The 14,253-nt window shown below is 33.0% G+C and overlaps 1 protein-coding gene across 1 annotated transcript in view; it reads left to right on the top strand.

Annotated features, from left to right (window-relative positions):
* The window catches only part of FREM2 (FRAS1 related extracellular matrix 2), a 210,719-nt gene that overhangs the window by 156,003 nt on the left and 40,463 nt on the right, over positions 1-14,253 (top strand). Inside the window, exons 7-14 of the mRNA XM_074217231.1 lie at positions 1,474-1,623; positions 3,774-3,983; positions 4,816-5,013; positions 6,441-6,605; positions 6,693-6,875; positions 8,959-9,089; positions 10,977-11,135; positions 13,074-13,377. Coding sequence (XP_074073332.1) covers positions 1,474-1,623; positions 3,774-3,983; positions 4,816-5,013; positions 6,441-6,605; positions 6,693-6,875; positions 8,959-9,089; positions 10,977-11,135; positions 13,074-13,377 — 1,500 coding nt within the window. The remainder of the gene's footprint in view (positions 1-1,473; positions 1,624-3,773; positions 3,984-4,815; positions 5,014-6,440; positions 6,606-6,692; positions 6,876-8,958; positions 9,090-10,976; positions 11,136-13,073; positions 13,378-14,253) is intronic.

Here is a 14,253-nt window from a genome sequence, read left to right as displayed (position 1 = left end):
AACAGCTCAGGTTGAAAGGTCTAGAAGTACAGAAATATGTTTCCAGCAGATATATCAGCCACTGAACCAAAATATGCAAACAAAACCCCCCCAATTTGGCTTTATAGTTGCAAGAATTCTCAAGAAAGAGTTCTGGCTTAATTGCGCTGCACAAAATATGAACAAAACAAATTAACTTTCTTCTCCTCAGAATTATTTGGTTCAAATAAATGAAATAAGCGATGCAATGAAACTTCCTATGAAGTAGTAACACACACAGAGAGAGAGAGAGAGAGAGAGAGAGAGAGAGAGAGAGAGAGAGAGAGAGAGAGAGAGAGAGAGAGAGTTTCTCCTTGTGGACCATTGGTGTTAGGGAATGAACTTAAATCAAAATCATATACTCTAAAGTATGAAAGTCAGATTCACTAAGACCTTGTATTTTAAAGAGCAAAGGCTCCAACTCCACACCTCTTTTGGCCTAGGGCTACCCTGATTTGAGTCTAAATCACAATTGATAAAGAGCAACAAAATACATGTGTAATCACTTAGCTGGCTAGTAGGTGAGACTGAAATAGCAAGAATCTCATATTCTATTCCCCAAGTCATCTTTTTACTATGGATCAGATAGTGAAATGATATTCCATGGATGATGCCTCATACTCCAGCTACCTGTATTGTAAATGTATGTGGTTAATCTCAAAGGTGAGGGAAAAAAGTGGCATAGATAGGTCAGTACAAATCTATCACCACTTCCAGGAAAAGTAGATATAAATTAACTTCTCCACAATTCTGAGTGGCCTAAGGAGCTCCAGTGAGCCAGTTATTTCCATCTGTGAACCCAGATTTCTTAAAGAGGAAACAAAGCACTCCATAATCCCAGAAAGATCCCTAAATCAAGATCCCTGGCTATGGTGACCATCCAACTATATTAATCTTGAAAATGATTCTTTCTCAGGATCAGGGTTGATATAGAGTTCTAAGATCAAGAATGTTAGAGTTAGGGTTCAGGAAAATGTGATTAGACTTAGGTTAGTCAAGAGTTAAACTACTGAATCTACCATTAAAAATAAAGTCCTATCCTAGAGGAATAAAATCAGCCAAACATATTCAGCATCATGTAATGATATCATTTTTGGTGCAGCTCTAACAAAAAACAAACTGACCTGTAGGTTAATCAATGGAATTCTCTTTTAATTTCAGGGATTGGGGAAAATACTAATATCCATACTTTAGGTTAACCATCTGTAGTTTTATAGAAGTTGTTTGAGTTAGGAAATATAAAAGACAACTCAAAGTTCTTACAAATCCATAGAAGTCCTGTTCTAGTGGGATTCTGTCTAGTGTTAGGCGAAGAAAAATATGATGTATGACTGGTTAATCACAAATGTACCTATGGTTCATAATTCAAATTATTTTCCCTATCTCTATAAAACTCTGGAATTGAATATAAAATAAAAATAATAATAAGCTAGAATTCCATTTCTTTCTCACCAGAGCCAACTTTCTACTTTGGTGCTATTGAGTACTCTGTTGATGAGAGCGCTGGGTTTGTTGAAGTACGCATCTGGAGAAGTGGTACTGATCTCTCAAAGCTTTCTAGTGTCATGGTGAGATCTCGGAAAAGTGAGCCTCCATCTGCTGATGGTGAGTTATTTCTTATACCGGTTATCGTTTATTTTTTAAGGCATATGATAAATCCAGGGGTTTCAATCTGGTATTATTACATTTAATTTAAAAACCAAGCCTACCTATGCCACTTTACTATTTCTGTGACCTTTGCCAAGTCACAATTTGTCTAGACTTCAGTTTCCTCATCTGTAAAATGAAGGCATGGATAGCCTTAAAGATCTCTGAGATCATCCAGATCTAAGAGCTACCCAAGTAATTTCAATTCAACAAATGAATTCCCCTTTGCTCTTCATTAAAGGCATTTTCTAGGTATTTATGAAGATGAATCTGATCTGTATCACTGTGTGATCTGAATCACTGTATAGTGACTGTGTAAACAAAGCTTGTAGAATTTAAAATGCTATATAAATCTGAATGATTAAAGTAATACAATTGACTTGCTTAAAATAGATTTTCATCATTATTAAGTAAACATGAGTTCTTTTGGCATTATAAAGAGTCATAATGCAATATATGAATCTTCCACTTAGCAACTCAATTATCCTTTTCATCCAAGACTCACATATATACAAAATAATTTAATAAAGTTATATGTTTCTTGCTTCTTTTTTAAAATAGAAAAACAAAACCCATCTGACTAACCTCTTTTTAACATTTTGTACCCTATTCCATTTAGTGAATGTGCCTAAGTATCTTTATTGTTTCAATTATATATTATGACTAGTTAAGGAAGAAAGATTTTTCACAAGTACAGTGAATAGATAGCATAATCACATGGTTTAAGCTTGTGAAAGATCAAGAGAGGCTCTTCAAAATGGAATCCTGGCAATGCTATCATGAATGATCCTGAGATCAGGGTATTGAAATGATTCAATATGGCTCTGCAGCAAGCTCTCTGATGAGTTCACATTCAAACAAACATTTACAAAAGCTGGTAGTGATGAACATAAAAAAAGTGTCCCAGTCCTATGGGAAAATTTTCAGAAAGGCTAAAGTCTAGAGGGAGCTGAAGGTTAGACATAATGCAAAGGACAACAAAAAGCCCTTTTCAAGCTGTCCACCAAGAAGAATAAGGAAGGGAGTATTCTTGGCTTGGGAAAGAGGATGTGATGTGACTTTTTTGTTGTTCATTGCTGCTTTATTAGAAATGTAATATGAAACATTCATGAAACCAATTGCTTTGTAGCTATTTAAAATTGAATAAATTAATTTCAACATATAAAATGTCCATAATAATGTGTCATTCATTCTTCAGTCTCCCTCAGTCTTCTTTGTTTCTCCATTAACTCCAGTTATCTTTTTCTTTTACATAGGAATAGAGTTCTGATCTGACTTTTGTGCAGGCAGGAAGTAAGGCTTTAATTCAATTTAAATTCATTTAATTCAATAGGAATCAATTATGTGACTACTTTGTGCCACCCTAACATAGGAGCTTTGTGACTCTGGGCAGTACACTTCAATCTCACAATGGTCTAGGCAACTCTCTAAGACAAGAAGTCGAGGATAAGGTGCTATTTTGCTTTGATGGAGGAAGTTTCCTTCCCTAGGAATTCCTTATACCAGTGAAATAGTGGGTTCAGTCTCTTTCTCTACCTCAATTTTGGATCAGATGCTGGGGTAGGTGCTAAGGACACAGAGTCAGAAATTTAAACGTTTCTTTCCCAAAACATTAGATTCTCTGGGTTATTTCATAAAGGTCCCTCAAGATTGTTTTTTTTTATGTTCCAGATTTGTATTCATCTTAATTGTATTGGATTATTCAATGAGTCATTGGAGCGTCTTAAGAAGGAGAGTAGCCTGGTTAGATCTCTGCTTTAGGAATTCAGCTAGGGAGCTTTGTAGAAGAAATGGAATGGTTAAAGACAGAATTTTGCAAGAGCCAGTAGAAAGGTTTTATTAATATATGAAGATCAAACTGCAGCCCAAGTGAGAGGTGATAAGACTGTGAACTAAGGTGTTAATTGGGTAAATAGGAAGAAAGAGATCGAAGTCTGTAATATAGGCACTGGGAGAGGGTTTAATTGAAAGGATTTAGCAACCAATTAGATATAAAAAGTGAGGGATTAAAAAGATTTAAGACTTCAAAACTGTAAACCTAGGTGATTGGAAAGATGTTAGTTCCTTTTGTTATCTTTTAATTAACTAATCCTTTATTTCCCCAATAGCTGGAACTGACTATGTGGGAATCAGTCGTAATTTAGATTTCGCACCTGGAGTTAACATGCAAACTCTCCGGGTCATTATTCTGGATGATCGAGGACAACCAATATTAGAGGGAATCGAGAAGTTCGAATTAGTATTACGTATGCCTATGAATGCTGCCCTTGGAGAACCCAACAAAGCCACAATTTTTATTAATGATTCAGCCTCTGATTGTAAGTATCTATCATGTTCACATTATTTATAATTTTTGGAAGTGTCATACACCCTCTGAGCATTTCTAAATTGATGTTTGAATTGGGTTCATCATTTCTATATGTAAATCTCAGAGAATTTTGCAATCTCTAAAGATATGATTAACTTTTGTCCCAAACCTAATTATACTGGAATTGGAAACTAATCATTGTAATTGCTATTATTCTGATATTTTAAAAAATTTAATTTAATTCAACATTTATTGAATTCTTTCCATGTGTAAGATATTATGCTTTAATTAACTTGAATTCTCATGGTGCTAATTTTTCTTTCAGTTGAAACAATATAAGTGCTCTATAAAATAATGTATGATCAATTTTGTCAGTATTGCTTAACATGATCACTCTCCTGGTTTGTGCAATCATCATTCATAGATGAATTGCTAAATCTTCAGTGTAATCATTTATACCTCAGAAATCCATAAAGACTACAAACCAGGGCTTGATTTATTCATTTGTGAATTGACTCAGATTTTTAAAATAGGGGAAGATGTTAATAATGAGATAAAATTTAAAATATATTGAACATTCTTTTTTATCTAGAAAGTCAGTTATTAAACATTTACCAACCTGTGACCATAACCTACCTCAAACCTGTTGTGACCAGAATTCTTTTGAAAGAACTAATTATCCTTTTGATAACATTAACTTCTTTAAAAGATTACTCTTTGTCTTTTATATGTCTCCAGGTAGAAAAGGATGCTAGAGAAGGTTAAAATTAAATGCATTTTGGGTTCCATCATTCAAAACTTAGTTTTCAAAACATTCTGATTTTTGCTTATTTTCTTCCTAGTGCCCAAGATGCAATTTAAAGAACGTGTATATACTGGTAATGAAAATGATGGCCAGATTATTGCCATGATTTATAGGAGTGGGGATATCCAGTACAAGTCTTCAGTGAGATGCTACACCCGGCAAGGATCTGCACAAGTAATGATGGACTTTGAAGAACGTCCAAACACAGAGAGTTCCATTGTCACATTCTTTCCTGGTAAGTTGGGGCTTAGATTTGAGGTTGTAGGACATTGCATATGATCACAAATTTTGTGTTTCTAATGAATATATTGAATGATTTTGCTTATTTTCCCTCTTATTCCATTTTCTTTTCAAAACATTTTCTTATAAAGGGGAGAAAAGAAGGGACAGAGAGGTATGCCTTGATTACATAAAAACAAAAGGTAGCAATAAAATCTATTTTCAAAAATAAATTAAAATGACAAGGAGTAATTACTGATTGTACTTAACAGGTTTTTACTTTAACAAAAGTTTTTTTCTATATTCAAGATTTAGGTGCTTTTGATTGAATTTAGATTAATTAATAACAAATTGATTAATACTAAATAATTTTTTAATATTTAAAAATTTTCCCAGTCCCTTTTCTATGACAATAGATATGAAATAATTTCATTTATTTCAATGTTTTGTCTTTTTTTGTTAATGTACTATTGAAAATTTTATTCTTAATTGATATTTTGCATGTTTACAAGGGTCTGAAATTAAAAAGGCTAAGGAAAAGTATCAAACAAATAATCCCTCAGTTCTCTTCAAGGCTAAGTAGGAGATTACATTTATACTCTTTATTGGAGAGGAAAATCTGCCTCAGTTTTTATTCCCATCAAAAAATGATGACAATTAACAGCAAATTAGTTTTACAGTGAATAATAGTATGAACTCTTCCCTCCAAGATGCTAAGAGGATGATGCGGACATCACACATCACATCTCCTGTAGACAAGTTCACACTTCCTCTCCATTACCATTGCCACTTCCTTTTCTCTCAATTACCCTAACTCTAGTTCAAGCCTGAATCATTTCTGGCATGGGCAATTAATGCAATAGCTACTTAATTGGCATACCTGATTCTCATTTCTTTCTTTTCCAATCATCCATATAATTGCTAAAATAATCTTTCTGATTCTTACTTATGGAATAAACTACATACTGCTTAGTCTAATATTTAAAGTTTTCTTTCTCAAAATATACTTTAATTAGTGTACAATTATACTTTCAGTTTCTTCAATTTGTGGTTAATATCTATTATTATTTTGTAATTGAGCATGTTAACAAGTTTCTAAAAATTAGTAAGGTCTTAAGTGATTTTAAAATTCTGCAAGCTGAAGGCATAGCTGCATTTTTAAAGTTCTGTTTGCAAAAAAGCAAAAATTTGGAAAATAAATAAAAAATTAAATGAGAAATAAAACCAGACTAACCTTTATATATCAGTATCTCTAAGAAATTTGGAAAATATATATAGATATATAGTTTCTAAAAATGTGTCAAATAGATAGGATTACAGGTATTTTTCAAGTTTTTATAGGAAATTGCACCCATTTCCACTATACATTTTTCTTTATGTAAATATACCTCATGATTAGATTGCATGATAATGACTTCTCAACTTCTTGCATTGTAATTCCAGGTGAGACTGAGAAGCCCTGCATCATTTTATTGATGGATGATGTGATCTATGAAGAAGAAGAAGAACTACGTCTAGTACTTGGAACTCCAAAAAGTGAATCCCAATTTGGAGCTTCAGTTGGTGAACAAAATGAAACTTTGATAAAGATCCGAGATGATGCTGATCGTAAGATATTCTCTCCATTGTAGTATGAACTAAGGATGGAGATTGTAACCAATATAATTACTTTGACTTTATTTTTCAAAATTTCAGGAACAATTATTAAGCTGGGAGAAACCAAATTTAGTGTCCGTGAACCAAAAGGACCAAGTCAGTCAGTCATCGTAAAAATTCCTGTGCTTCGTCAAGGAGACACTTCAAAGGTTTCCATTGTGAGAGTACACACTAAGGATGGTTCCGCTGTTTCAGGAGAAGACTATCACCCTGTGTCAGAAGGTAAGCAGAAGCCATACTTTCTTTTAATTTGATTTAGTGTTTTATTGATTATTGTGTTGGTCAATGCATTTGAAAAAGAAAAAAGAACTGAGCTATTCAAATAGATATATAGATATTTACATTGTTGTAGTGGATGCCCATCAATTGGTGAATGGCTCAACAAATTGTGGTATATTAATGTAATGAAATGTTAACATGCAGGACAAAACAATGAATGTGCTGAATAGAGAAAAGTATGGAAAGACTTAAATGAAGTGACACAATAAGAATAAGAAAACTAGGAAAGCAATATATACAAAGACTGAAACAACATAAATTGAACCAACATCCAAAACAATGTAACCATCAAAACTGAATGGTGGGAAGTTATGATGAAGTTTGATCCCAAAGACAAGTTTGAAAAAAACACCTTATTTTGCTTTTTTTCAAAGATTGGAGACCATATAGGTATGGAACACTGTACATAATAACAGATTTTTTTTCTACTCTTTTGGTTAATTTTGCTGGACTACATTTTTCTTCTTTTTCATTCTGTGTTATAAGGAATAGGAAAAGCAGAGAGGAGAAAATGAAGTATGTAACAACAAAAGATTAATTTATTTCAAAAATGAAAAAGCACATGAGAAATACATGTAATTACGGATTTACAAACAAAATAAGAGGATAAAGAAATCTGTAAACTTAACATTGTATCTAGAAAAAACAAAATATTAAGATTCACTGACTAAATATTTTTTTTAAATTTTCCATTTCACAAAAGTTAATAAAAATATATTTTATAGTTATTTGCACTATTTTTCCAATACTGAAAACTAAATTTTGATTTGACAGAAAAATATATGCATTAAATCATCTACCTAAAGTTATTACTCATTTTATCTTGAAAATTGGCCTACTTCAAAAGGCAAATATTAAATGGTAATCTATTTTTAATTGGTACTCTATTTTTTTTCAATATATCATACAGTAAGTACATGTTCAATAATAAATCTGAGCAAAATTTCAACTACATTTCTTCTCTAGGAAAAAAAAACTTAAGCATTAAAAAAATATTTTTAAATATAATCAGGATCATAGGATCTAGAGCTAACAGGTCAGTCCAATCCCATGATTTTATAGATGAAGCAACTAAAACTCCAAGAGGAAAAGTGAGACTTTCCTAAGATCAATGCAACTAGAAAGCAGCAAAGTGAGACTCTAAATCATGGACAGCAATGCAAGCTGTATAAGGGCCATAGGCTGTATAAGTCCCTTTTGGTCTGGTGCTGATCTAGAAATTCTTTTAGATTAAATTAAATGTTTGATCAAATATAGTAGGCTAATTTTTTTTAGAGATTTCATTTATTTTGAGTTTTACAATTTTTATAGGCTAATTTTTAAACTGCTAACTTTGTATATGGTCCGCAAATGATGCTATAAATATCCAAATGGCCCTTGGCACAGAAATGGTTCCCCAGTCCTGCTCTAAGGTCTTTTGATTACAAATCCAGTTGTCTTTTCATCGTGGCCTACTATGTCTAATCACTAATACTAATACAAGAGAAAAAGTGCAATCAAATTAAAGTATGAGTTGAAATTTAAAAAAAAAACCTAAAAGTTCCATTAAAATTTTTTTTGTAAACCTAGAGGAAAAACATCCTCTGAACTAGTGACAAAAACCAATTCAACTAATTCTATCAATTTAATCTATATCTAATCAAATTAATTTGTATTTAGTATTCTAGCCTGGAACAAGAGAAGGATTTAGAAGCAGCAGATCTGGGTTCATATTCTAGCTATGATACAACATTTGATTTTGGATTATTTTCCTTTTCCACTTTACTTTTCCATTCTCAGCTTCTTGTATAAAAGAGGAGCTTGGACTAAAAAACCTCTAACTTCCCTTCTAGCTCTTAAGTCTCGACCTCTGATTTCATCACTCTGTGCTCTAAGGGTATAACTGATATTAACTACCATCAGCCATGTAAGAAATTAATAATGAAAATAGAAAAATACTGTTTATCTTTTTTTAAAAAACCACAAAAGCTATAAATAATCTTTTCTACAGACTCCAGATATAAATCTGTCATTTTTGCATTTGTAGAAATTGAATTTAAGGAGGGTGAAACCCAGCATGTTGTTGAGATCGAAGTGCTCTTTGATGGAATCAGAGAAATGAGGGAAGCTTTCACTGTTCACCTAAAGCCCGATGAAAATATGGTAGCAGAGACACAAGTAAGTGAAGAATTCTCATGTCTGCAGTGGTGACCATAGGAACATGGGTTTTGTTTTTTTTTAAATAAATCTGCTACAAAAATCCTAGAATAATGGTAGGTAAATGTTTGAGGTAGGATTTGAGCCCAATTCTTCCTGAATCTGTGTCCAGTGCCCTATCTACCATGCTATGTTGCTTCTTAATTAGAACTTTACCATCGTAGCACAGGTTCTGTTAGGTCCTATCAAACCAGAATGGGTTTCAGATATGGAACTGGAAACATATTGCATCTGTCCTTGCAGAACATCCCAGCTAACTTCTGAAAATTGTCTTCCAAAAAGTCTGGCCATTAGGGCATGAATGTTGCCCCACAATGCATCAAACCACCTAGTTAAATAGGAAGAGATTGTATTCTGCATTGGTTCAAGGGGTGTCTAAATAGATAAAATCATAGCTTCCATAAAGTATTGGTTTCCTTCCTGAACATATAAGATGATTTGGGATCAATGAAAAAGATTCTTTACTTGTTTTTCTCTGTCTAAAAATTTCCTCATCTCTAAAATGGGGATAATAATAGTATCTACCTCCCAGGGTTGTTGTTAGGATTAAATGAAATAATGTTTCTAAGGTACTTATTATAGGTCCTCTCATTTAGGTGGATATTAATAGAGACTTGTTGCTTTCTTTTATTTCTTTGTAAGGATGGAGACTGAATATGTCTTCCCTGATAAAGGAAATTTCCAGATAAGAGCATTCTTTCTACCTAATGCAAATTGGCAACTTCTCTGCCACTAGTTTCTGTATAATCTTGGACACATCATTTAACCTTTCTCTGACTCAGAAATTAACGATAGGACATAATTCAGAGTTGTGAGGATAAAATGAGATATCTATGTAAAGTATTTTACAAAACTTAAAGCACTGTATAAATGTTTTATCTTATTATTAACTTACAATCTTAAAGAGTTATCTAGAACACTGAGAAATTAAGTGATTTATCTACACAACCTGCATGACTTAGGAGTAAGATGGTCAATATAGATCTTCCTGTCTTGGCCAGATTGCTAACCCATTTCACTATGGTTTGCCTTCATAATTTTATTAGTGTAGCCTAAGACTGTGGTAGCTTTTCAGTTAAAATTTTCTTTCTTAGCATTAAAATTCTCATAAGAGCTTTATTAAATACCATAGTGAAATCCAGATACACTAAGACATTTCTCTGATTCACTAATCTAGTAACTAAAAAACAGATAATTTGGTAAAAATCACTCTTCTTACTCTTAAACTATTTATCTTTTGTGAATACAAATTCAAATTACAAAGATTGGCTTTTACCCCGATTAAATTTTACAGTGATTCTTATATATTTTCAATGTTTCTGTAATAACAACTTGTTTTTCGTATTTTATGTTATTTTTTCAATTCAAGAAGTAGAGACAGAAAATAATTTTCACCTCTGACTTGAGAAAGAAATCCTAATTACATCAAAAGTCAACTTTAAGGGCAACTAGGTGGTACAGTGGACAGAGCACCAGCCCTGGAGTCAGAAGAACCTGAGTTCAAATCTAACTTCAGACCCCTGATACCTACCTACCTAGCTGGGTGACCCTGGACAAGTCACTTAACCCCATTGCCTTGAAAAAAAAGGTCAACTTTATCTATTGTGGATGTAAATTCAAGATATAGAGGTTGGATTTTTCCCCCCATTAAATTTCACAGTGAGTCTCTTTTATTGGGCAATGTTTCTCTTATAATGACTCAGGTTTGGTTTTGTTTTGTTTTTACTTTATGTTATTTTTTCAGTTCAAGAAGTAGAGAGAAATCCTAAGTATATCAAAAGTCAACGTTAGTGTGTTAGAGTAAAAATATTAAGAATCACTGGGAGTTTTATTCTTTTCCTTTTCTAGATGACCAAAGCCATTGTGTACATAGAAGAAATGAACAGCATGGCAGATGTCACTTTCCCCTCTGTGCCCCAAGTTGTATCCCTTTTGATATATGATGACACTTCCAGAATTAAAGACAGCTCTGGCCCGGTGCCTGGCTACCCTGTGGCTTGTGTTACAGTGAGTAAGAAACTGTGTAGTAGAATGTGAAAATATCTGATTCTTAGAAGTGTTAACAGATGATGCAAAGCCAATGTTGGGGTAAAATTGAAGTATAATATGGTACAGTGAGGAGACAAAGATGATAAGATAGCTTAAATTTATGTTTTTCTGGGTATCGTGATCTTGAAATTCCCAAAGGGAAATTTCAATTATTTTTAATAAATGGATTATTGTTGTTTGTTCATCCATTCCTTCATTCATTTGTTGAATGTCAATTATGAATAGACATTTCTTAGGTACTTTGGAAATAGGAAGATCAATTAAAATAAAATTATTACTTTCAAAATCTTGGAAACTTAGAGAATTTTTTTAAATGTGCATCACAACTACAATGATCTATCAGTGTAATAAGGGCAATATAAGTGATTTAAAAAACAATCATTGCTGGGTCACATTGTGTAACATTTTTATATTTTCCCATTGATAAATTATTCCACACATATTAGTTATTTAATAAATGATGGTTACTTTGGAATGAATTGAATTCAAAGAAAATGGAGATATATACCATTTGATATACCCTTAGATTGTTACATGTAAGAGATAGACTGAAAATGGTATAGAAAAATTGTTAGAATTAGTGTATAGGGAAGGATGGGATGGGCAACAGAATAAATCTAAGTCAGGTTACTGAATCATAGCTATGTATGTATCAAAATGCATCATGCATAGAGTATGGCAAAAATGTCAAAAGGAAGAACTAGTGCATTTGTATTTTATCTGCAATATGTAAGGCACTGTTTATTTTGTGTATCAAATGTGGACACTCTTAGTTTACATCTTTCCTAAATCATTGTTCCCAGAAGTGAACACTGTACTCCTGATGAGGTTTAACAATGTCCAATTCCAACAGGATTGTCACATCCCTATTCCTGGAAGACTTTCCCCTCCTAAAATAACCCATGATTGCATTAGTTGTTTTGACTGCCATATCATACTGCTGATTCACATTGAACTTACAGTACAGTCCAACCATAGACTCTTTCTTTTAAGAACAACTCCTATCTCTCCATGTTTCTCTATATCATGTATATGACATTGATTTTTTAAATAAATAAAATAAATCAAGATCCTTTTGGATACTGACTCTATATCCACTGTAATAAAGAACTAAATTAAGGGATCTATACTAGCTTATTCCTTTAGTTTCCATGATTTTATGCATAGAATATTTCTTTCATAGCATAAGTAAGGTCTAAGAAAAAGGATTCATATTTGTTGAATGAATTAATAAATCTGCAAAAGTAGCGTGGGACTGCATCATGGAGGACTTTAGGTTAAATCTGGTTTACAATGAGAGTGTTTTTAGTTTAGTAGAAAATAATAAACTCAAAATGGTGCTACAGGAAATATTATTCTGATAATAGGATCTACCTTAAAGAATGAAAAGAGGGAAGAACTCAGAAATATCAATCAATGCCCATTATCCTGGGTAAGAGCTATGTGACTGCACTAAAGTAATAGCCATAGAAAGGTAAATCAAAAAAAAAAAGGAAGGATTCACTCCTAATTGAAGAAAATTAAATGATCTACAAGAAAGACTCAAGAGTAACTCTAAAAACGAAGAGCAGGTGAATGGGAAATATTGAGTACTATCAAGAAAAATAGAAAAGAGGAAAAAAGAGAATTTAATATTCAGAGAAAGATGATGATGATAATTCATATGTTGAACTTCCAGGTGCTAGAGTAGCATTTCCATTCAAGATTGTCAGTAGAAATCTGGTAAGATAGGACTAGGGTTAAGGAGAAAATACAGGGTTAGAGTCTTCTGTACAGAAGTCATCAAAGAAATTGTGGAAATAGATAAAATTACCAAAAATGCATAGAAAAAGAATGAGATCATTTACTATACAATCATAAATAATTGTCACAAAATGTTATGTCTGTTTTCCATAGGCTTGTAACCCCAAATATTCTGACTATGAGAAGACAGGCTCTATATGTGCAAGTGAAAGTATCAATGACACTTTGACCAGATACCGCTGGCTTGTTAGTGCACCCACAGGCCCTGATGGTGTGACCAGCCCCATGAAAGAAGTTGATTTTGACACCTTTTTTACCTCCTCTAAGATGATCACCTTGGACTCCATTTACTTTCAAGCTGGTTCCAGGGTACAATGTGCAGCAAGAGCTGTGAACACCGATGGAAATGAAGGGCTAGAGCTAATGAGTCCAATTGTTACAGTGAACAGAGAGGAAGGTAATTTCTATTCTTATTCATTTAAAGTTGAAGCTGTAGCCAAATAGACATAACATCTATATAAAGAACAGTGATGGAAATGTCTCATTTGTCTCAAGCAAGTGACAGTCACCCTTCAAACTTTTTTTTAACAAAGAAAAACTTTTTATCTATTCTGAGGATCATGATTCTCCCAAGTGCATTCAATTATGAATTAATTTACACAAGTTCAGTTCATGTGCCCACTTTCAGGAACACATGTACTACACAAAATGAAGTATATTGCAGTGATAGCTTCAGTATCTATTACTTAATGTTAATGCTTATTAAGTAAAATATTCTTTTTTTTCCTTAAAAGAGACAATATGGTGTAGTTTGCTTTGAATTTGGGAAGGCCTAGGCTCAAATCCCACCTCTGACAATTACTAGATGTGTGATCCTGGAAAAATCATTTAGCCCCTCAGTGTTATAGGGAACACTAAGACTATCAGATATGGAGGAAGTCCTAACTCTCATAGATAGAGAGAGTTCTCTTACCTGCGTGGTGCAAAGGCTAGAGCATTGATTTTGGAATCAGAAAGATTCCTCTCTCTGAGTTCAAATCCAACCTCAGATATTGAATAGCTGTCTGACCCTGGGCAAGTCACTTAACCCTACTAGCTTCAGTTTCCTTATCTGTAAAATGAACTGGAGAAAGAAATGCAAACTACTCCAGTATTTCTGCCAAAAAAGCCCCAAATGACCTCCCTAAGAGTTAGATGTAACTGAACAACACAAGGATTGTGAGTGTGCCCAATGAGAGACTGATAGAAACTATAGGACTTAAAATGAATACAATCACAGGTTCTGCCTCCATTCCTTTTGCTTAATATTTATGGTTTTAGGTCTCTTGAGAGA

Source organism: Macrotis lagotis, chromosome 1 (assembly GCF_037893015.1).
Source record: "Macrotis lagotis isolate mMagLag1 chromosome 1, bilby.v1.9.chrom.fasta, whole genome shotgun sequence".
NCBI classification, from domain to species: Eukaryota; Metazoa; Chordata; class Mammalia; order Peramelemorphia; family Peramelidae; genus Macrotis; species Macrotis lagotis.
This window is presented reverse-complemented; position numbering and strand designations above follow the sequence as displayed.